The sequence below is a fragment of the Catharus ustulatus genome, chromosome 23 (genome assembly GCF_009819885.2).
Source record: "Catharus ustulatus isolate bCatUst1 chromosome 23, bCatUst1.pri.v2, whole genome shotgun sequence".
Classification (NCBI taxonomy): Eukaryota; Metazoa; Chordata; class Aves; order Passeriformes; family Turdidae; genus Catharus; species Catharus ustulatus.
This window is the reverse complement of record NC_046243.1, coordinates 5,009,613-5,032,433: the sequence shown is the minus strand read 5'-3', so window position 1 is coordinate 5,032,433 and position 22,821 is coordinate 5,009,613. Positions and strand designations below refer to the sequence as shown.

General features: G+C 55.8%; 2 protein-coding genes across 4 annotated transcripts in view; one reads left to right on the top strand and one right to left on the bottom strand.

Annotated features, from left to right (window-relative positions):
- MAP3K3 (mitogen-activated protein kinase kinase kinase 3) overlaps positions 1–5,958 on the top strand; it is a 32,985-nt gene extending 27,027 nt beyond the window's left edge. The window contains exons 15-17 of one of the 2 annotated variants that reach the window (XM_033078996.1): positions 396–525; positions 1,212–1,389; positions 4,161–5,958. In XM_033078996.1, coding sequence (XP_032934887.1) covers positions 396–525; positions 1,212–1,389; positions 4,161–4,389 — 537 coding nt within the window. In that variant the 3' untranslated portion in view covers positions 4,390–5,958. The remainder of the gene's footprint in view (positions 1–395; positions 526–1,211; positions 1,390–4,160) is intronic. The other variant, XM_033078997.2, reaches the window with a different exon arrangement.
- A 5,376-nt stretch (positions 5,959–11,334) lies between these two features.
- Positions 11,335–21,500, bottom strand: LIMD2 (LIM domain containing 2). Of its 2 annotated transcripts, none has more exons than XM_033079024.1 (5): positions 21,255–21,500; positions 13,946–14,079; positions 12,865–12,909; positions 12,348–12,487; positions 11,335–11,987 (listed from the first exon to the last, which is right to left on the bottom strand). In XM_033079024.1, exons 2-5 carry the CDS (start codon positions 13,985–13,987, stop codon positions 11,828–11,830), a joined length of 387 nt encoding a protein of 128 aa, XP_032934915.1. In that variant the 5' UTR covers positions 13,988–14,079; positions 21,255–21,500; the 3' UTR covers positions 11,335–11,827. The 2 variants fall into 2 exon arrangements, with proteins under 2 accessions (XP_032934915.1, XP_032934914.1); XM_033079023.2 differs by lacking the exon at positions 21,255–21,500 and adding an exon at positions 16,086–16,405.
- Between the last annotated feature and the right edge of the window lie 1,321 nt (positions 21,501–22,821).

Sequence of the window (22,821 nt, the reverse complement as noted above, 5' to 3'; positions counted from 1 at the left end):
CTTTTCTTCAGTCTAAACTTGTTCTACCAAAGCACCTCAAAGGACTTGGGCCAACATGTAAATCCTGGTGACTGAATTACCAGAATCATGGTACAGCAAGCGAGGCTAAAACTGGCTCTCCAAAAAGAGAGGCTTTTTAGTTCAGTCTGCTGAATTGTTTTGTTGCTTGTCTTCACAGCCAGTTTTACCAGCAGACAGAACCTCCTTAAGGTACTTTTGCCATGCAACCTGTCCTTGCTGTTGTTAAAAAAGCTTCTTAGGGCAGATGCTCAGAGAGCCTCCCAGAAAGGCTCCAGGAGAACCAGAGTTCACTGTAGAACACCCAGGGCTTGAGTGGGCACTGGAGATTGATGCTTTGTCACCTCTGTGGCGATTGTGCCCTGTTGTTTTGGCAGGGCTCGGTGAAGGACCAGCTGAAGGCGTACGGGGCGCTCACCGAGAACGTCACCCGCAAATACACGCGGCAGATCCTCGAGGGCGTCTCCTACCTGCACAGCAACATGATCGTGCACAGGGACATCAAGGGTGAGAGCAGGGGCTGCCAGCTCAAGGGCACTCACTGGGAGAGCAGAAGGGTTTCTGTGGGCACCTGCCAGGTCATGGCAGCAGTGGGGTTCTTCATGGCAGCTTTGGAGGAAGAATTGGTTTTGGTGTCTAAACCTCAGTTGGTGTCCACATAAAAGCTAAGCTCTAAAGTTTGCTTTTTCCCTGGTGCTTTGTGTTCAGGACCTCTGACCAAGTAAAGTGGAGTTTGACTTGTTTATTGTAGGAGTTCAAAGTGGTTGAATTAGCTACATCTGTTACCCAGCTGACCAGAAAGCAATGCTTGCCCTCACCAAAGCAGCATCCCAATAAAATCCTTCTCTACACAGCTCTGTTCTCCCTCAGTCCTTGGCCTGGGGGCCCTGCTAGACTGGCTGAGCTGTTTACAGGCACTGTAACAATGCTGGTGCTGACTCAGCTCTCATTTCCCTCCCCCCCTACACTTCCTTGTGTTTTTCCCTGAAGTTTTTCCCATTTACAGCCATTAGCAATTGGCTTGCCTACAGCCCGAATTAAAGCAGTGATGTTTAGCAGGTCACCTGAGGCTCGGTGGGGAAGGAGCCATACCATGAGCTCGGCTGTTTGGGGTTGGATGTCGTTCTGCAGGCTGCAGATCCAACAGCTGGACTGCCTGAAAACAGCTGTCTTCATTTTGTGCCTCTGTCCAGGTGCCAACATCCTGCGTGACTCTGCTGGGAACGTGAAGCTGGGGGACTTTGGGGCCAGCAAGCGTCTGCAGACGATCTGCATGTCGGGGACAGGGATCCGCTCGGTCACCGGCACGCCGTACTGGATGAGCCCCGAGGTGATCAGCGGGGAAGGCTACGGCAGGAAGGCCGACGTGTGGTGAGCCTTGCACTTGCTGTCCACAGGTCACTGCCCTGCTGCCCTGGAGCCACACAGCACAGGCACCTTCTGCCTCCTCAGCAGCCAAATTCACATCTTGTCAGGAAGGTTTGAGGGGTTTGAACTCAAGACGCGATCTTCTGCAGGCTGTGCTTTGCAGTGCTAGCACCCAACAACTCCCTCAGTTTGTCAGGAGCAGTTTTAGTTTTGCAGGAGCAGTTTTAGTTTTTCAGGAGCAGTTTCCACTCATTCCTCCCTCAAACTCATAACTGTTTTTTTGGCTTTCTGGCTGGTGCAATGCTTTCATCCTTCTCATGCTCTCAGCCACTTGGTGGAGTTCTTGGGGTGTCCTCTGCAGGGCCAGGAATTGGGGTGATGATCCTCGTGGGTCCCTTCCCTTCCCAGGAGATTCTGTGATATCCCTTAGAAGAGCAACTGGAGGTTTTTGTTTGGATATGAAATGAGAATTATGCTTACAGTGTACTGGAAATTAATAGAATTTTAGCCTTAAAGGAAAGATGCCCAAACCTGGAATAACAGAAAAGATCCAGGTCAGATCAGAGATGATCTGCATGAATGGAAACTGTAGTTGTGCTATTATTGGCATAGCCAAGGAACAGCCTCTGTCAAAAGAGCAAAATGATCCTGTGCCAAAATGTTAATTTTTGGGGGCCTTAAAAAGGTGAGATTATAAACTTAAAGTAAACGACAGGGACAAAAGGTCTGGTTGTGCCTCCACAGTAGAGCAGGGCCTGTTTCCTGTGCAAGCAGTGAGGGGAAACAGCTGAAACGTGTCTTGTCTGCAAAGAGTTAAATCCTACAGATTGTCCCAGTTGGGATGCTTGGGGGGGAGAGTGCAGCACGTGCCCTTCCCCCTGGGCTGGTGCAGTTGTGGATTTCCTCTTGGTGCTGACATTGGTCCATCCCCATTGGCCAGGCTCCAGTTCCTACAATCCCAATCATTATTTTGGGGGGTCAGAATTTTCCAGTGCAGCGCTGGTCCCAGGGTGGATGTGTATGGCCCAGAGGCTCAGAAACGTAGCAAATCCATCCACCTGGCTCTGTGCCACTGCTGCAGGCCCCTCTCCAGTTTTCTTTTTCCTAAATAGCAGAATATGTGAGCTATTTGTTATTGCTGGAGTGACTTGACATGAAAAACATTCCTGCTGTTTGCTGAATATCTTAAAGAAACCGGATCTGCTTAAACAGTATAAATCAGTCTAAACAATAATACATCCCTGCTTGCTTTTGAGCAAACCCCCAGCACTTCAGCACACATGGTTTGCATTTTCTGTACTCTCTTCTAGTAAGTCTGAAATGGCTGGAAAACTGTAAAATTTTCACGTTGGATTTTAAACCTTGTTGAGAAATCAGTTCTTGCATATTCACTGCATTTAATTCCTTTCCTTCCTTGTCTTGGCAGCTGATGCAAGTCTGCCTCTCAACGTGTCTTTTACTTGCATATCACCTCAAAAGAAGGTTTAGCTTTAAGGTAGAGGAGGCAGATTTGCCTTTTTAATGGACAGATGTGATGTAAACACAGGATTGGATATTAAAATTCACTAATCTGTGGCCTGGAGGAAGCAATTAATCCCTTTTGGATGAGCCCCAGTCAGTGCAGGGCTGCAGCAGCCACCTTCCCTGGGAAGGTGCTGGAGTCACGCTGCCTCAGAAAGGTGGCTCAGCCATGCCCCAGAGCCACGTCCTTGCCCTGAGGCAGCCTGCAGAGCCCCATTAACTGCACAGGGAACTTTTCCTTCAGGTGATGATGCATCTGTCCCACAGGGGTTTAACTTACTGCCTTCCCACTGCGGAACTGTTACGACTTCAATTATTTTTTGACTGATGCTTGGTTTCTTGTGAAGAGAAGATATTATTAGGTTGTTTTTTCCTAACGTGGGCATTTTGAGGCTGTGACTGAAAAGGGATTTTGCTGAAATGGCTTTGTGGGGTCAACGATTCGCTGAACCTTGAGTGTTAAAATGTTTGTTTTCTACCTTGCAACTCAGCAAGTCGAGCCTCTGAGCACCCTGGTCTGGTGGAAGGTGTCCCTGCACATGGCATTGGAACAGGATGGTTCCTTCCCAGGCATGCTGTGCCTCTGGGATTCTCTAAGTGCCTTTGAGTTACAGCAGCAGCACCTGAAGGACCAGCGAGGTCAAATGGTGCCTTCAGGGCACCTCTTGTGCCCTGGTGACACAAATGTTTCCTGGGAGGACAGTTTGAGCCAGGGGCAGAGGACATGGGACACTTTGCAGTTCCTGCTCTACTGGCAGCTCTTGGCAGCTCTGGCTCTGAGCTGGGGCTTGCTGGGCACCAACTCCCCCAGGAGCCATTCCCAGAGCTCACCTTGGTGCCTTCAGGGCACCTCTTGTGCCCTGGTGACACAGATGTTTCCTGGGAGGAGAGTTTGAGCCAGGGGCAGAGGACATGGGGCACTTTGCAGTCCCTGCTCTGCTGGCAGCTCTTGGCAGCTCTGACCGAGCTGGGACTTGCTGGGCTCCCCCAGGAGACATTCCCAGAGCTCACCTTGGTGCCTTCAGGACACCTCTTGTGCCCTGGTGACACAAATGTTTCCTGGGAGGAGAGTTTGAGCCAGGGGCAGAGAACATGGGCACTTTGCAGGCAGTCCCTGCTCTGCTGGCAGCTCTGACTGAGCTGGGGCTTGCTGGGCTCCCCCAGGAGCCATTCCCAGAGCTCACCTTGGTGCTGGGCAGCTCTCTGAGACACTGAGTGAGTTCTCACTGTGTTTTTGCCTGTTTGCTTTGCAGGAGCCTGGGCTGCACCGTGGTGGAGATGCTGACAGAGAAGCCCCCCTGGGCAGAGTACGAGGCCATGGCAGCGATCTTCAAAATCGCCACGCAGCCCACGAACCCCCAGCTGCCCTCCCACATATCTGAACATTGCAGGGACTTCCTAAAGCAGATCTTTGTGGAAGCCAGGCACAGACCCTCTGCTGAAGAGCTGCTCAGACACCAGTTTGCACAGCTCCAGTACTGAATTACCTCCCTTGCTCGCAGCTCCTGCCGGGCTTTCCGTGCCCTGTCTTGTCTAGTTGCAACTGCCCCTTGTGGTGCTGCATCTTCAAAATGCCAACTCAGCTAGGCCCAGTCCTTTGGGAAGTTCTGCCAAGGAGCTTGGGCTCTGCTCTCGTGCCTGATTCCTTCGTTTGCTGGACTGATGTTCCTCCTGCCGACCTGTCCAAGCAGAGCTGCGTTTCTGCCCCGCGCTGCCTGGGTGTGTGTTCTCTGCAGGAGTGGGAGCCTGACCTGTGTCTGCACTGCTGGAACACATCTGACCCCAGGTGGGAGCTGGGAGAGCTCCACTCTTCAGAACAGAACCATTCACCAGCCTCCAGAGCAGCTCTGTCTGTGGCACTCCTGGTTTTCCCTGCTGGGGCTCCAGAGGCGTCTCCAGTACCTGAATCCAGCAGAAGCCTTGGAGCATGCACTCCTGTACTGTGGGATGCTTCTCTTCTTGAGTATTCAGCATCTGAAGGTGTTCAGAAAATATTGATTCAAAAGTATGTGAATAGTGTTATTTTATAATGAACCCGTGGATTTGGGGCTGGGGGTGAGGTGTTTCCAGCTGAATGTCAGGATAATCAGACAGGTTTCAGCAGAATGCAATCACTCCAGGGCCTGAGGGATGGGCTCTCCCACTGCTGTTGGAAAATCCAGAGCTGATTTCCAAGGTTTGATCTGTCCCAGCATTGACAGTGTTAGCCTGTGTCATACCAAACAAATCTGTGCTCCTGCTTCTCTCTCTGGGGCTGCTGGGTCCAAACAAAACCCCTCTGGAAGAGAATTCAGTGGAATTCAGCTTCCTCCTGCCTCTGTCTCTGTGGCTGGTAACTTTTACCACCCTTTTAACCAAAGATGGTCCTTCTGGTGCCCAGGAATTTACTTCAGCGTTTCTTTGAGCACACAGCCTAGTGGGAAATTGAGGATTCCTTGGGGAGAATTACCTGGAGCCTCGTTCTTGCTGTGCACAGGGAGCTGGAATCGAGCTCAGCCCTCTGCTGAGCGTTGTTGAATTACAGGTGATCATTTCAGAGTTCCTAAAAATGTTAGGGCCTAACCTAAATAAGCTTCTTAGGAGTCCAATCAAACAGGGAACCTGAGAAAACGTTTAAATTGCTAGCAAATATCTAAGATTACCTGGAGATCCCCATGCAGGTACCAGCAGAACATGTCCAAGTGATTGTGCACTTGGAAAATACCACAAGTCAGAGGACTGAGGTGCTCAAATCCTCTGTGCTGATTTGGGCACTAGTAATCTTTATTTCACTCATGAAAGACCAGCAGTTTTTAAGTGCTGGGCATTCATGGAGTGGTTATAAGTTGTCTCTGAGAAATGAGATAAAGAAAAGCAAATGTTAATTAACTAAAATACTGCTTTATAGGGCAGCATTGAAGGTGTTCTGCTCTTGAATTGGAAAGGTTCCACACACCTCCACTCTTCTCCCCCATAAAAAATTGAAAATTGCTTCATAATGCAGTAAAATTAAGTTTTTTAAGTGAATACTAATAGCAGGATTAGACAAGTTTTAATGAAACCAAGCTCCTTCAACACATGAAAAATACTGTGTTGAGTTACCAGAGGGAAAAAAAAAGAACCCTAAAATCCCCAATCAACCAAAAGTCCTGAAAAGCTTTAACAATATGAAACGTTTTTTCTGTGCCAGAGCAAAGTGTAACCAGTGAAAGCTGGTGGTGTTCCTTTTCCAGGCTCCTGCACTACTCCAAGGATGCACTGTCCCACTTGTGGGCACTTAGGGGATCCCTTTCATGAAAACCCTTGTTCCATAATTTATTTAATGTAGTGGGAGCACTTAACTGATCTTTTCCCCAGCAGGAGCTCGGCTCCAGGTTGTGCAGAGCCTTGGCCTGGCTCCAGCCTGCCCTTGGCTCCTGGGGTGAGGCTCCTGCTCAGAGTGAGGAGCTTTGCTGGGAGCCATCCCTGCAGAGCAAGGGGGGCTCCTCACCCCTGCACCTCAGTGTACCAAAGATTGGAGCCTTCTCCAGCACCCTGCAGGGATCAGGAGCACGGTGACACCTGGGGCTCCCCTCTGTCCCTGTCCCCAGTCCAGACCTGCCCTGGTTTGTCCCTTGTGCTGGGGAGAGCAGGGAGTGAGGAAACAGCAGAACTCTGTCAAAGGACCTCAGTCCTCAGGACCTGTTGGGGCTTTTACCTCACCCACATCACAGGAGGAGCTTCCAGAGCAGAGCAGGAGCCCCCAGGGCTTGGGGTGACCCCTGAGCCCCCAGAGCAGAGACCCCTGAGCAGAGAACCCAGAGCAGAGACCTCTGAGCTCCCTGTGCTGGGTGTGCAGAGCCCTCTGAGCTCCCTGTGCTGGGTGTGCAAAGCCCCCTGAGCCCCCTGAGCCCCCTGAGCTGGGTGTGCAGAGCCCTCTGAGCCCCCTGAGCTGGGTGTGCAGAGCCCCCTGAGCCCCCTGAGCCCCCTGAGCTGGGTGTGCAGAGCCCTCTGAGCCCCCTGAGCTGGGTGTGCAGAGCCCCCTGTGCCCCCTGAGCTCCCTGTGCTGGGTGTGGAGAGCCCTCTGAACCCCCTGAGCCCCCTGTGCCCCCCGAGCTCCCTGTGCTGGGTGTGGAGAGCCCTCTGAACCCCCTGAGCTCCCTGTGCCCCCTGAGCTCCCTGTGCTGGGTGTGCAGAGCCCCCTGTGCCCCCTGAGCCCCCTGAGCTCCCTGTGCCCTCTGAGCCCCCTGAGCCCCCTGTGCTGGGTGTGCAGAGCCCCCTGAGCCCCCTGAGCTCCCTGTGCTGGGTGTGCAGAGCCCCCTGTGCCCCCTGAGCCCCCTGTGCTGGGTGTGCAGAGCCCCTGTGCCCTCTGAGCCCCCTGAGCTGGGTGTGCAGAGCCCCCTGAGCCCCCTGAGCTCCCTGTGCTGGGTGTGCAGAGCCCTCTGAGCCCCCTGAGCCCCCTGAGCTCCCTGAGCTCCCTGAGCTCCCTGTGCTGGGTGTGCAGAGCCCCCTGATCCCCCTGAGCCCCCTGAGCTCCCTGTGCTGGGTGTGCAGAGCCCCCTGAGCCCCCTGAGCAGATCCCCCTGAGCGGATCCCCCTTTGCAGAGCCCCCTGAGCCCCCTGAGCTCCCTGTGCTGGGTGTGCAGAGCCCTCTGAACCCCCTGAGCTCCCTGTGCTGGGTGTGCAGAGCCCCCTGAGCCCCCTGAGCAGATCCCCCTGAGCAGAGCCCCCTTTGCAGAGCCCCCTGAGCCCCCCAGGCTGTGCTGGGAGCCAGGAGCCCTTGGCCAGTGGCAGAGAGCAGGGCCCAGCTGGGGCTGGCGCTGGGCACAGAACAAGCCAAAGCATTACCTGTAAGTTTGGAGATGCACTTTTCTGAATGTAGTTTATATCGCTCTTTTTTAGCTCTTTTTACATCATGTAAACGGTGATGCCTCATATTTTTTTTTTTAATTTATATCGTAAAAGATCATATTTGGTGATTTTTATATATATCGACTGTTATGGGGTGGGGGGAGGTGGGGAAATAAATTTGACGCCTTTATGAATTTAAAAAGGAAAAAAAGCAGCTGGTTTTGCAGAGAATTTGCTGATGGTTTATAATTAGTAGAGCCAAGCCAAAATGCCTCTTTGTTTCCTCACAGCCCTCTTGATTATGGAGAAGGAAGATCTAGATTCCTGAGCCCACTGCTCCGAGGAATAACTCGGGGCTGACATGGATACCACAGGCTTTTAACAGCCCTGGCAGCAAAAGAGGTTCACGTGGACAGAAATGTAATTATACCTCAGAACTGAATTCTATCTGGCCTCTTTATCCTGGCAGACTAGGGAAAAACTGGGAATAAACTCATTTAGTGGAGGAGGAGTGCCAGGCTGACAAAAAGCTACAGTGTCAATTCCAAATGTCACCTTGGATTTCCTGCTGCTCCTCCCAGGGAGGGATGTAAAGGGAATATTGTCCTGGGATCCCTGATGGAAGGTGCTGCAGAAATGGAGAATATTCTGTTTGACAAAGAATTCCTTATCAGGGTCCCAGTGTCCTGCAGTGGTTAAAACTAATCAGAAAATGCCCAAGACTCCCATTGGAGAGGAGCTTGGGGGAATTTGGCTGTCCCTGAGGTGGTCAGGAAACAAAGCAGGGACATTTTGGTCTTGGTGTGACGATTCTGTGCATTCCAGGTTATTTGCTTGTTCTCCAGAAAAACCCATCTTTGCCCATTCTAGTGGCAGTTAGGTTGCATCAATTTGGATGGGTTTTTTGGGGTGGTTTTTTTACCTAATTTGGAATAAATATTCCAAAGGACTTGGAGCTGCTCCAAAGAGTTCCCATTGGCACCTGTTACCAACACTGGCTGACAAAAGGTAGGTGTGCCAGGAGCAGTTCACAGAGGAAGAAAATGGTTTTTTTATCACCATGAGTGATGCAAGGCAGGGAGAAAGGGCTTTAACCTGGATTGTGCAGAAGACCTTGACCCAGTAGTCTCTATTTACCGACCGGGGGCTTGCAGTGCAAAGCCAGGCCAATGTATCATTTTATTTACAATAAAATTATCATTTATATGAAAGCCTGTTTTGGTGAATGTCCTTTTAAAAAGCCAGAATTTGGAGAAATAGTCTCTGGTTTTCAAACAAGTGGAAGATACCATGAGCTCCCATCCAGGTCTGGCATTGAGTGTAAGTGAATTTGGGCAGAACCAGCTTTGCTGTCCCTGACTGGGGCAGGAGAATGGGTGACAACATCTCCAAATACTTTCAGGGTTTATTTTTTTTTCAGCTTGCTGTTTCAGGAACAAACAGAAATCATGCTGCTATGAAGTTCATCTGTTCTCCTTGCTGAAAGGTTGATTTTTCCCTGTCCATGCAGCTTCTCTCTTCAGTGTCATTGTCACTTGATCAGTGTTTGGGTGTCACTGTGTCCCTCCAGGAGCTGTCCCTCCACCACAGCCAGTCCTGTTTTCCCAGGATGAAGCTGCTGTCAGTGAAGCACTGAAATATTTGTCAGTGTAAAACGTGAACAGATCAGAAGAGGGGGCTTGGCCAGCTGATAGAATAGAAGGGCTGCACATGAGCCGTGTGTGTGACTCCTGGGGCTGTGCCAGCACACATGAGAACCATCGAGTGCAGTTGTCTGAGAACAAAATGTCTCGTGGAAGCAGAACAAGCCACGTCCCTCTGCTCCCTGCCACCCCCGGTGTGTCAGAGCCACGGATCCTGCTGGAGCTGGAGCAGGAGCTGGGGAACTCTCCCTCGCCTGCACTTGGAGGAGCTCCTTCCCAAAGCTCCTGCCCTTTTCCTCCTTTCCCCTCGCTGTGTTCAGTTTGCTTGCAGTTCACATCTCAGCCTTGTCTGAGGTTTTCTCCTGCCCTCCCTTCCTGTCACCCTCCACAGGTAGGGAGGCAATGCTGGCACAGTCCACCCTGCATCTCATCCAGAGCTGGACATCTGGACAGTGTGGATGTGGATTTACATGGAGTCGTACTGATGTCTCCAGCCTCAGAAACCTGGGTGTTTCATGCTTCCCCACCTCCTAAAATCATGTGGCATTGTTCAAACTCTGCTCGTGCCTCAGCTGGGAGCTGAGGAAGTGAGGCCAGCGAGGGGCAGGAAGAGGAACCGAGGGCTCTGCTTTCATTTTCTGAAATTCTCAAGAAGGAAGGGGCCAGGGAAGGGGCCCCGAGCCTGCAGCATCACAGCCCCTGGGCAGAGCTGCTCAGGAGGGGCTTTTTGGGATGTAAATCTGAAATCTGCCACCTATGTGGTGGGGACAGTCAGAGCTCTTGGTGGGGCTGAGCCCCCCGAGAACCTTGCCAGGGTCTGTGTGCACAGTCCCTGTGCTGGCCGTGTCCCCAGGCCATGCCCGGCTCCTCCTGTCCCCAGGGGCAGATGTCCCTGTGGCCATGAGATCCCCACTGTGACAATCCCACTGTGACATCCCACTGTGACATCCCCACGGTGACAATCCCACTGTGACAATCCCCACTGTGACATCCCCACTGTGACAATCCCCATGGTGACATCCCCACTGTGACATCCCCATGGTGACAATCCCACAGTGACAATCCCCACGGTGACAAGCCCCACTGTGACATCCCCACGGTGACCTCCCCACTGTGACATCCCCACTGTGACAATCCCCACGGTGACAATCCCACTGTGACATCCCCACTGTGACCTCCCCACTGTGACAATCCCCACGGTGACAATCCCACTGTGACATCCCCACGGTGACAATCCCCACGGTGACCTCCCCACTGTGACAATCCCACGGTGACATCCCCACTGTGACATCCCCACTGTGACATCCCCACTGTGACAATTCCCACTGTGACATCCCCACTGTAACATTCCCACTGTGACATCCCCACTGTGACAATCCCACTGTGACAATCCCACTGTGACAATCCCATGGTGACATTCCCACTGTGACAATGCCACAGTGACAATGCCACTGTAACATCCCCACTGTGACATCCCCACTGTAACATCCTCACTGTGACAATTCCCACTGTGACATCCCCACTGTAACATTCCCACAGTGACATCCCCAGTGACATCCCCACGGTGACAGTCCCACTGTGACATCCTCACTGTGACAATCCCCACTGTGACAATCCCACGGTGACATCCCCACTGTGACCTCCCCACGGTGACATCCCCACGGTGACCTCCCCACTGTGACATCCCCACGGTGACATCCCCACGGTGACAATCCCACAGTGACATCCTCACGGTGACAATCCCATGGTGACAATCCCATGGTGACATCCCCACGGTGACAGTCCCATTGTGACATCCCCACGGTGACATCCCCACAGTGACAATCCCACTGTAACATTCCCACAGTGACATCCTCACGGTGACATCCCCACGGTGACAATGCCACTGTAACATCCCCACTGTGACAATCCCACGGTGACAGTCCCACGGTGACATCCCCACCTCCCCAGGCCCCTGAACACAGGACAAGACAGGGAAGGCTCGGAAACCTTGTATTACAAAAATAAAGGAGCGCGTGTGGAGCTGCCGCGAGGCTCCAGCGCAGAACGTACCAGAAGAAGGCAAATATAAAAAAGAGACACTGTCAAACCATGGCAGGGCAACATCCTTAAGGCTGAACCATCCCAGCTGAGCTGAGCTGATGTAAACCAAGGACCAAGGACCAGGGTTGGAGCTGGGAGCTCTGCAGGGACTCCCAGGCTGGATGAGCCCCCAGCTCCTCTCCTTTGCCATGGGGACAGGGGGGCAGCTGCTTCTGCTCTGATCTCACTGGGACAGGGGCCTGCAGAGAGAGGGCTTTGGGTCTGGGGGCTGCAGCCTGGTCCCCTCTGCCCTGCCCTGGGCCTGCCGGACCCCTCTGAGCTCCCCCAAAGAGGGGCTCTCCCCTCTCCCCTCTGCCCTCGCACAGGTCCTGTTCACATCAGCTCAGCTCACCCCAGCTCAGCTCCAGGAGCTGGGGCTGCCCCTCTCACGCCGACTTGGTGCCACTCTCCACCTCCTTGTGCACCCACAGCTCCTTGTGCTGCTTGCGCCCAAAGCCCTCGTCGTAGTTTCCTTTACTCTTGAAGAGCTGCTGGAAGTGGGGCTTGCAGTAGAACTCGCCGTGCAGCGCGGCGTAGCTGCCCAGGCTGGGGAGAGAGGGCAGGGTCAGGGCTGAGCTGCAGGAGGGGACCCTGAGAGCCACCAGCAGAGGGTTTTGGGGGTGCTGTGAGTGGAAATGGGGGGTCCTCAGGGAGCTGAGCCTGGGCTCTGTGTCCCCAAGGAGGCTCTGGCTCAGCGCCGTGCTCCCCTGGGGCTGCTCTCAAGGGGAAGCATCTCTCCTTCCATCCCAGGAGGATTTAGCTGAGGCTTGGGCCCAGGTGTGCAGACAAATCTTTGTTTTGCTGTGGTGGGTGGGCACTTTGTTTTGCTGTGATGGGGGCACTGTTTGGGAGGGTCTCAGCAGAGCTGCAGGGACACCAGAGCACCACGGGGACAGCCCAGCTCACCTGAGCTTGGTGTGGCAGTGCTTGCAGCAGAAGCAGGAACTGTGGAAGACGGATTTGTCGGCCACCAGCCGCTCCATGGGGTACACGGTTTTCTGGCAGGCAGTGCAGATTTCCTTCACCTGCGCCTTCAGGCTGAAGGACTGGCCAAGGGACAGCAAAGGGACACAGAGGGTGAGGAAGGAGTTTGGGACACCCTGGGAGCCTCCACTGCCCTGAATGCAGCAGAGCACTGGCAGCAGGAGGCAGCCCCATTTCCTTCACCCCACCCAGGCCCCTCCACTCATGCTGGGCTGGATTGGAGCTCAGCCCTTGGGATTTTGGCCCTTCCATCAGCAGGATGAGGCCCTGGCACAGCTGTGGCTGCCCCTGGATCCCTGGCAGTGTCCAGGCCAGGCTGGACAGGGATTAGAGCACCTGGACAGTGGGAGGTGTCCCTGCCATGGCAGGGGTGGGATTTAAGGTCCCTTCCAACCCAAACCACTCTGGGACCATTCTGTGGCAGAAAAAACAAAGGTACCTTGGAGCGCTGCACTGTGCTGCCTCCTGAGCTGTTCTTGGCCTCCTAAAAAGAGAAAGAGAAAGCAAAATGAGAGCTTGGCCCAAGCCCCTGACAGAGCCCTCTGCCCCTGTAATTCATCACCTGTGGCTCAGCACACACAGAGCTCTGCCCCGTCCCTTGGAGCAGGATAATGAGCTTTCCTGGCTGGAGTGCACAGGGCTGGGGCAGTGCTGCCCCGTGGGTCCCAGGATGTCACCCCAGGATGTCACCCCAGGACGTCCCTGCTGTCCCTGTCCTTGCTTGGCTCCAGTTCTGGCTCTGCCCACCCAGGCTGCCCCCAGGCTCATCCCCTCGCCCGTTCCTCGTTCCTCCTCCTTCCCCATCGCTTCTCCTTTGTATTTCTGGAAGCAGTTTGGCCAAGGGACGCACAGGAAACTCTCCCTGGCCGAGCTGCCTCCCCAGACGTTTCCCAGCTGCTCTGGCCGAGGTCAGGGCTGTGATTTTCCTCTCCCTCCCTGGGGGCTGGCAGCAGCAGCCAAAGTCAACAGAGGGACGCGGGCAGCCCGGAGGCTCCGTGTAAAACCAGTTGCATCCCTTGGCACTGGGAGCTCAACCACAGGTGCTCTCCTGGGGTTAGGGTTTAATTTGCTGTTTGCAGGCCCAGCTGACCAGAGCTGAGGAAAACTCTGCATCCGTTCCCAAGGCTGCAGCAATCCACGCCTCTGTCACTTCTCGGCAGCCTCCTGGCTCCCTCTCCATTCCAGATCTGATAGATCTTCCCTCGGGGAAGGGCCGTATCCTGTCCCAGCAGGAGATGTTCTTGAACCTTTATGTTTTTCCATCTCCAATCACTCCAGCCCCGAGCAGCTCGAAGGCTCTCAGTTGTGATCACGGAAAGCCATGGAAACACAAACAAACAGCAGCCCAGGGATGGAGCAGGGCTGGGCTCAGTGTGCTCAGCAAACAGCACCTTCTGCTGGAACATTCCTGCCCCCAGCCCTGCTGTCTGGGTAGCAGGGATGATCCCCTCAGATGTCAGGCCAGTTTCTGTGCACAGCCCTCCCCAAACCCGGCTGGAATTCCCACACAAACCACGCACATGAGCTGGGGCTGGGCTGGCTGCTCCCGCCGCCTGGAACATGCTTCCTTCCCTTCTCCGTTCCTTAATCCAAGCTTGGGCTCTGTGGCTCGATGCTCCCTGCAGAGGGGTCTGAGACAGAGCTCTTGCAGCACCTGGAAAGGAAATGTCATCAGAAGTGGGGCTGGTTTCATCACCCAGCCCTGCAGAGCTTCCCCCTGGGGTCAGATCAGCCTGGCTGCTCTGGGGCCTCCTGAGGAGCCAGAGACTGAGGACAGAGCTGGACAGGACTGAGAGCAGCTCTGAGGAGGTTCTGAAAGCCTGGAAGGTTTGTGTGGTTCTGCTCCAAACCAAGCACCCCCAGGCAGTGACAGAGCCAGCACCCCGTGCTCCACTGCAGCCACTGCAGGACTAGTGCTGCTGGAGGAAGGGATGATTTTAGTCTAATTTTAGCCCAGAAAAGCCTCACTGATCACAGCTCAGCGGAGCAAGGGATGGGGATTTTGTCCTCTCGAGGAGCCCGAGTCACCTTTGGGCTGAGCCCTGTGTGATGTGCTCAGTGCTTGGGAGCACAGGAAAAAAACACCAGCACTGCAAATCGCCCCTTTTGGTAAAAAACAGCAAAAAGGCTCTGACAGCTCCTCAGGGGGTTTTCCCCACCACACTTCACCTGCAAACACCCGCGAGAGATGAGCCCTGGTTTGAATACACAGGACAGAGCTGTGGGGAGGGTGAAGGGTGGAAAACCAGCAGCTCCCTGGGCTCGTTCTGCCACCCCAAAAACCTCCCTGCTGCCCAAGCCTGGGCCAGACAGGTCAGGCTGGAGGGTTTGGGGCAGGGGCAGCTCCTCAAGCCCATCCCCAGGGACATTTGAAACAAGTCCTGAGTTTGAGGGGGCTCTTTGGCTGCCAGACCCCAGCAGCTGACAGAGGCTTGTGTTCCACCCACAAAGCACCCAAAATTCGGGGCAGCTTCCAGGGGTGCTGGGCACGGGTGGGTGCCCCGGCTGCAAACGTCCCACAGCCCCAGCCGAGCCCGAGCCCTGCTCTATCAACATCATTTCCCGTCTCTCTGCGGTTTTTTGTTATTTCCTGCTCCCCGAGCTCTCTCACAGGCAGCGGCTGCTGAGCCCAGCATCTGCTGGGGCCAGCCCAGCCCCACGGCCCCTCCTGCCCCATTCCCGGACACAGGATCCTACCCTGGGGTCCCACAGCTCAGCACAGAGCCCCAGGGAGCAGCAGGGACCCAGAGATCCCGGGGTCCCTGCTCTAGAAATCCCGGGGTCCCTGCTCCAGAAATCCTGGGGTCCCTGCTCCAGAGATCTGGGGGTCCCTAACTCCAGGAATCCGGGGTCCCCGCTACAGGAATCCCGGGGTCCCAGCCCCAGAAATCCCGGAGGTCCCTGCTCCAGAAATCCGGGGGTCCCTGCTCCAGAGATCCCGGGGTCCCTGCCCCAGAAATCCCGGGGTCTCTACTCCAGGAATCCGGGGGTCCCCACTCCAGGAATCCCGGGGTCCCTGCTCCAGAGATCCCGGGGGTCCCCGTCCCAGAGATCCCGGGGTCTCTACTCCAGGAATCCGGGGGTCCCCACTCCAGGAATCCGGGGGTCCCCACTCCAGAAATCCTGGGGGTCCCTGCTCCAGAAATCCCGGGGTCCCTGCTCCAGAGATCCCGGGGTCTCCTACTCCAGAGATCCGGGGTCCCTGTTCCAGAAATCCGGGGGTCTCTACTCCAGGAATCTGGGGGTCCCCACTCCAGAAATTCCCGGGTCCCAGCCCCACACCCCCTGACACAGATGCACAAACCCCCCGTCCCTCACCTGCTTTTCACCTTCACCCCAGCCTCAGTCACAAATATTTGTCCTCCCCCAGCTCCCCTTCCCTCCCAGCTCATCTCCTGCCCTACCCCAGCCACATTCTGTCCCTCAGCTCTCCCGGACTCTCCCCCACCCCTGCCCTTCCCCAGGAGTGCTCTGGTGGAGGATGAGCTGGAATCTTGGGCTGGGATCTTCAGGGTCCCTTCAACCCAAACCACTCGGGGCTCTCTGAGAAGCACTCGATCACTTCCACCCTCTGTTTGTTCCCTGCTCCTCCTGCCCAAACCCCTTTCCCTTCATTCCAGGCACTTTTCCCCCTCTCCCATCCCTGCCCTCCTCTCGTACCCTCGGCCGAGCCCTCGGAGCAGCTCCCGGCGCAGCTGCAGCTCCTTCCTGCTGCGGGGCAGGAGGCGAGAGCAGAAATCTCGAAGGGGAAGGGTGTGCTGAGCGATAAGGGAACCAGAGCAAGCTGCAGGAGGGGTTTTTGGAGGCTCCTGGCTGCTGTCACTGCTCTGCCCAGGCAGCCACTCCAGGCTCCAGGGGGATGTGGTGGCACAGGGACAATGCCACACTGATGCTGCAAAGCCTTCAAGGGAGAGGGAGCATCTGGGGGCCCCTCGAGGCAATCCCCCATCCCAACCTGCCCCTGAAGGATCACATTTCCCACAGCCAGGATGGCTGCAAGGAGCCTTTCCCCCTTTTCCTCTGCAGAGGGGTCACCAGGGCTGCCCCAGGGCTCCTCCAGCTCATCCGAATGGCCCCAGCTCATTCCAGGGCTCATCCAGCTCATTCCAGTGGCCCCAGCCCATCCCAGTGGCCCCAGCCCATTCCAGGGCTCATCCAGCTCATTCCAGTGGCCCCAGCTCGTTCCAGGGCTCATCCAGCTCATTCCAGTGGCCCCAGTCCATTCCAGGGCTCATCCAGCCCATCCCAGTGGCCCCAGTCCATTCCAGGGCTCATTCAGCCCGTTCCAGTGGCCCCAGCCCATTCCAGGGCTCATCCAGGCTGTTCCAGTGGCCCCCCAGCCCATCCCAGTGGCCCCAGCCCATTCCAGGGCTCATCCAGCCCATCCCAGTGGCCCCAGTCCATTCCAGGGCTCATTCAGCCCATCCCAGTGGCCCCAGCCCATTCCAGGGCTCATCCAGCCCATCCCAGTGGCCCCAGTCCATTCCAGGGCTCATTCAGCCCGTTCCAGTGGCCCCCAGCTCATTCCAGGGCTCCCCCAGCTCATCCTAGTGGCCTCCCAGCCCATCCCAGTGGCCCCAGCCCATTCCAGGGCTCCTCCAGCTCATCCCAGTGGCCCCAGTCCATTCCAGGGCTCATCCAGCCCATCCCAGTGGCCTCCCAGCCCCTTCCAGTGGCCCCAGCCCATTCCAGTAGCCCCAGCTCATTCCAGGGCTCCCCCAGCCCATCCCAGTGCCCCCAGCCCGCTCCAGTGGCCCCGGTGGGTTCTGGCCAGGCAAGGAGCGTGGCTGGAGGGGGAGAGGCCCCTCTCTCCATCTGGTTCCCATTAGCAGCCCCGGGAAGGGTTTGTTTACTGCAGGGATCACTGCTCCACTGCAGGAGGGTTTCCCACAGGCCAAGCACAGCTCGGGGGATCCGGGCCCCTTCCTCTCCAGTCTGGCCAGTGTGGGGAGGGGGCAGCAGGAGCTGGGAGAGCCTGGCTCCTGAGCCTGGCAGTCACCCAGCTCCCAGGGCTCTGGTTCTTGGGTCTCACAGCTGACCCACACCATGAAACAAAGCGTGGTGCAAAACCAGCACCAAACAGAACAGGCCAGTCCAGAGCCAGGGAAGGGAGGATGGAGCGAGCCCAGCGGCCACAGCTCCTGCTTCAGGCCTGGAATCCCTTAATTCAGCTGCAGCTCTTGGCTCCTGTGGGGCTTTGAGCCAAGCTCTTGACCTCTCTGGTGCTGGGGACCCAGGGCAGGCTCTGCTGGCACAGGGTGGCAAACTTCAGGGAAGAGACCCCAGACATTTCTGGGGACACCCCCACCCTGCTCCTGGGATTCCTGGAGTGCACCTGACCCTGCCTCACCCCACCTTCCACCAGCCTGTGCACTAATCCCCCTTTCCATCCACGTCCTGCCTCTTGACAGGCTGCCAGTGGGCAGGAAATCTGCGGCTGAAATGCTGAGGGATGCTGACAAGGAATAGTTGTGGGGAGGAACAGGGCTGCCTTTGTCAGGGCAACAATGGGGGACCCACAGGAGAGGGGGAGCCCGAGGGAAGCCCCTGCCCACCCACTGCCCTCTCCACTCCCATCCCTGCCTCCCCTGAGTCTGGAAGCACCAGGGGACGGGGCTGGTCCCTGCTCTCAGGGAGGATGCTGCTGGGATTCACCTGCTTCCCAGCAGCAGAAACTGGGGCATTATTCCTTCTCCCACCTCAGTGGGATTCACAGAGTGGTCACATTCAGGAGAAGATTCCTTCTAACCTGTCTCACACCTGTGGCTCTCTGTTGGCCCAATGCAAAGAGGTGACCTGGTCTGGCAGCTCCACACCTGAGAGATCTCAGATCTTGGGATTCTGAGACAAAACTCCATCAGCCCTGAAAACCCTGTCCTTACGTCTCTCCTTGCAGAAGGATCCAAGTGTTTTCCTTCCACTTTGCTCTCTTTTCCCTGTCTCCACCTAAAATAATCATTTCCTTGGGGCTCTGTCACGAGGCCCTGTTGTTTCAGAAGTCATTTATCATGTCCAAGGAAGACACTGAGCCAGCGTGACAGGATCTGTGTTAAGCCCACCCAGTGTTTTATTCTGCTTCCCAACAGCATGTCTGTGATTACTCTTCCAGAACCTGTTCTGAAAAACAGCCTCTCCTTGTACTCCAATTAATGGGCCTGTAATTGCCTGTGATTTCCTCCTTCCTGTGACACCAGCTCTCAGTGTTCCCTGGGCTGGTTTCCTCTGGTGGAACATCACCTGTTACCCACCAGACTCTGGGCTGGCACCTCCATCCCTGGAGGGGTTTAAAGCGCTTGGGGACACGGGTCAGGGCTGGGGGAATGGCTGGGCACTGTCACCTTAGAGAACTCTTCCAACCTGAAGGATTCTCTGGTTCCACAGAGTGAGCCCATCTCCTGAGCCACAGGAGATCCCACAAAGAGCTTTTGCTGTTTCATCACCTGCAGATGCAGCAAGAGCGAGTCCAGTTCCAGGCACTCCAAACCCCTTTCCATGGTCCCTGCCCCAACATAAACCCTACAAAAGCTGCTGCTTGCTGTCCAAAGGCAGATTGTACAGGAAGAAACATTATCAAAGTCATATTGGTAGTTAAATCTCTCCAAATATCATTCTTTTTGAGCTGCCCTGGCCATTTTCAGCCTCAACCCCAATCCTCCCTTTCAGGATCCAAGGTGCCATAGAGCCCAGCACAGGATCTGGGGCTCTGAAATCCACAGGATTGCAATGAGTGTGCTGGGAAAAGCAACCCCTGGAGAGGCATCCTGTCACTGAAAAGCCCAAGCTGGACATATGGAGAGGGTTATGGGCACACCACAGGAGTGAGAAACATGTCTAAAGTGTGCTTAACATTGATATTGCAATAATCCTTTTGTCCAGATTTAATGTTTTCCATCCCAGGGCTTTGCTAAGGGTGAGTGCAGCAACCCCCCAGATGGCAGATCAAAATGACTTAACTGGGAGGGGAAACGTGTCTTGGGGGGACATGGCAGCTGCCTGGCAAAACCCTGCAAGAGCTGGGGGTGGGAGAAGAGGAAAATAAAAACTCCATCACGCTCCAGAGCAGAGGGGCAGCTGAAGGCTCCCAGGAGCTGCCCACTGAAGGAAACCAGAAGAGGAATTCCCTTCCCTAATGAGAAGTCTCATGGGATTTCTGCTGACCAAAAAAGGTCAGGGACCTGGTTTTGAGCTGTATGAGAATGAAGATGCATCCAGCCACTTTGCCAAGCCCAAGAGGTTGGTTCTGACAGACCCTCACCTCAGAACTGGGAATTTGCTTCTTGCAGGGCTCCCATTTTAAAAGGACATTAACACTGGAGCTGCTTCAGACTAAGCTTGGTCGATTGCCCTGCAATTATTTTGTAATCTACATTAATAATGCTGCAGATGTGCTACTCCTGGCCCTAAACACACGGCAGCTCAGCTGAGGCACCAGATGTCTTCCCTGTGAGAGCCCTCACACGACGTCTTTGGTGGACAAAGCCCAATTTTCTAGGCTGGATTATCAGGTTTTTTTCAAAACTGATACCCACACCATGAAAAAAAACCAGCAGAAAAATGATCATAAATATGATCAACAAGGTATCTTAGCTTGTTTGAAGTGATCCAGGGGGATTAGACAGATCAGGCTGGCTCAAAACACAGCACCAGACTGGGACTCGGGAGACCTGGGCTTGGTTCCTAAATCTGCTGCTAATTTTGGGTGGCAGTGGATAAATAATTCCATTTTTTCCGTTCCCTTTCTCCCCTCTCCTTTGTGAAGCCCTGGGAGATCCCTGGCTGTTAAGGTTTATGTCAGAGCCCAGGGCATTTGTGTTGTTATTAAAAATCACAGTCATGCAACAGCCTCCCCAGGGAAGTGATGAAAGACCTGTCGCTGGAAAGGTTTAAATGCGGGCTGGAGGAGACTCAGCACCGGGAATTGGCAGGCATTAACCCGGGGATCAGGGACCCGGGATCTAACAGGTTTTTCTTCCATCTCTGCTCTTTCCGATGAGCTTAATAAAATGGATCTGTCCAGCCGCCCTCCGCACGCACTGCAGCACACAACAAAGAGGGAATCACAGCCCAAATGGGGAGCGGGAGCCTCCAAACCCGCCCCGAAATCCGCACCCCCGAGCACACCCAGCCAGCCCGGGCCCGCTCGCCCAGCGGCTCCAGCCGCTCGCCCGGGGCTCGCTCGGGCACGGGGAGCTGGCCCGGGACCCCGGCGGGCTCCGGGGATGAGCCCCGGGCTGCGGGGCGGCTCCTGCCAGCGCTGCCCTTCCCGGGGCTCTGCCCTGGCTCCTCTCCATCCCTGCTCCCGCTCGGAGATCCCGGCCGTTCTCCCCAAATCCATCACGGCCGGGCTCCCCAAATCCATCCCCGGCCGGGCTCCCCCCAAATCCATCCCCGGCCGGGCTCCCCAAATCCATCCCCGGCCGGGCTCCCCCCAAATCCATCCCCGGCCGGGCTCCCCCCAAATCCATCCCCGGCCGGGCTCCCCAAATCCATCCCCGGCCGGGCTCCCCAAATCCATCCCCAGCCGTTTTCCCCCGACCCATCCCCGGCCGTTCTCCCCCAAATCCATCCCCGGCCGGGCTCCCCCTCGATCCATCCCCGGCCGGGCTCCCGCAAATCCATCCCCGGCCGGGCTCCCCCCCAAATCCATCCCCGGCCGGGCTCCCCCCGATCCATCCCCGGCCGGGCTCCCCAAATCTATCACGGCCGTTCTCCCCACGATCCATCCCCGGCCGTTCTCCCCGGATCCATCCCCGGCCGGGTTCCCCCCGACCCATCCCCGCTCCCCGCACCCGGGGCCGGCTTTGTCTCGCAGCCACGAGCGGAGCTCACCGGAGAGCCGGGCGAGGGTCCGAGGGTCTGCAGGCAGGGCGGGGCCGTGCCCGGTTCCGGGGTCTATGCCCGGTTCCGTGCCCGGTGCCGCCGCAGAGGCCGCGGCCGTGCAGCGGAGCCGCTTCCTGCGCTCGCCCCGCCGGCTCCGGGCGCTTTTATCGCGGGGCCGCAGCAGCGATTGGCTCTCGGCTCGAGCCGGCTCGCAGCCGCTCGCTCCTTTGTGTGCAGCCAACCTCTAACCCCAAACCTTCCCCGCTCCCCCGGCTCCCAGCGCTCCCTCCCGGCTCGCCCCGGCCCGCCAGGGACCCTGCCGCTTTCTGGCACGGGGTGCAATTATCGCCCCCGGTAATTAGCTCCTCCAGCCTCTCTCCCATGCGCTGTGTGTGCAGGTTGGCTTCGCTCCAAGCTTTGGACACGGCCTTGGGCTCTCTCCACTCACCCACTCCGGGAAAGGATCCTGGAGCATCCCAAAGGATCCATCCTCCAGCGTCTGCAAAAGCCAGATTTCCCACACCTCAACTCACTGTTTGCATAGGAAGGATCTTACCAGGCAGCAGCAGGGAAGGATTCCAGTGCTCTCCACTCCTCGCCCTGCAGAGGGGCAAAACCGAGCTGGAAATCCAGGGTTTATTCCTCCTCACCCTGCAGAGGGGCAAAACCGAGCTGGAAATCCAGGGTTTATTCCTCCTCACCCTGCAGAGGGGCAAAACTGAGCTGGAAATGCAGGGTTTATTCCTCCTCACCCTGCAGAGGGGCAAAACCGAGCTGGAAATGCAGGGTTTATTCCTCCTCACCCTGCAGAGGGGCAAAACCGAGCTGGAAATGCAGGGTTTATTCCTCCTCACCCTGCAGAGGGGCAAAACCGAGCTGGAAATGCAGGGTTTATTCCACGGAGAGCCGAGCGCGGGTCGGGGCTGTGCGAGGTCAGTGCTGGATCTGCCCGAGCAGGGTCCCATGGGCCCAGCAAAAGGATTATAAACACAGATTCCCCCCGTGTTTGGGGGGCTGGGATTTCCCCAGGAACATAGCAAAACATCAGAAATAAATACAAATATTAATAGTTAAAACCTGGAGGTGGTTTCACAGCAGCCAAGGAAGTGGAATGGCCATGAGCCAGGAGTAACCTGTAGCTCTGAGGACTTCACCTTAAGCTTCCAGTGGGCCATAAATGGAGGAGAATATACAATGGAGTGATGGAAATTTCTTTGAAAATGATGATGCAGGAACAAATATTCTCGTTTGGCTCCTGAACACAGTGTGGTGCCACTGGAAAGAGCCAAATGCTGGCTGGAGGCGGCCCGGAGCCGAGCCCAGCTGCAGACAGGTGCTCTGTGTGCAGTTTGCCTGTAATTCCCTGTACAAAAAACACAACTGAGGAATTCACAGGAGTGTTTCCTGGGCAAGGAGACCGCAGGGATGTGATTTACCACCTCTGCCGCTCTGCAGTGCCCAAAGAGCATCTGTGCTGAACAGGCTCGCTGCCACCCAGTGCAGATAAATGAGGAATTGCACTCCAGATGTGAGGCAGCCGCGGGACGGGCACACACAGGGACCAGAGAATGCCGAG

Excerpts from the sequence above, each read along its gene's own strand:
- LIMD2 (XM_033079023.2), bottom strand. The coding sequence starts at position 16,374 with ATGGGGGATTGCCTCGAGGGGCCCCCAGATGCTCCCTCTCCCTTGAAG. Across the intron at positions 14,080-16,085 it reads CTCCGAGGGCTCGGCCGAGG|GTGCTGCAAGAGCTCTGTCT; the intron begins GTACGAGAGGAG and ends TTTCCTTTCCAG. Across the intron at positions 12,910-13,945 it reads CCAGCCCAGCCCCAGCTCAT|GAGGCCAAGAACAGCTCAGG; the intron begins GTGCGTGGTTTG and ends TTCTCTTTTTAG.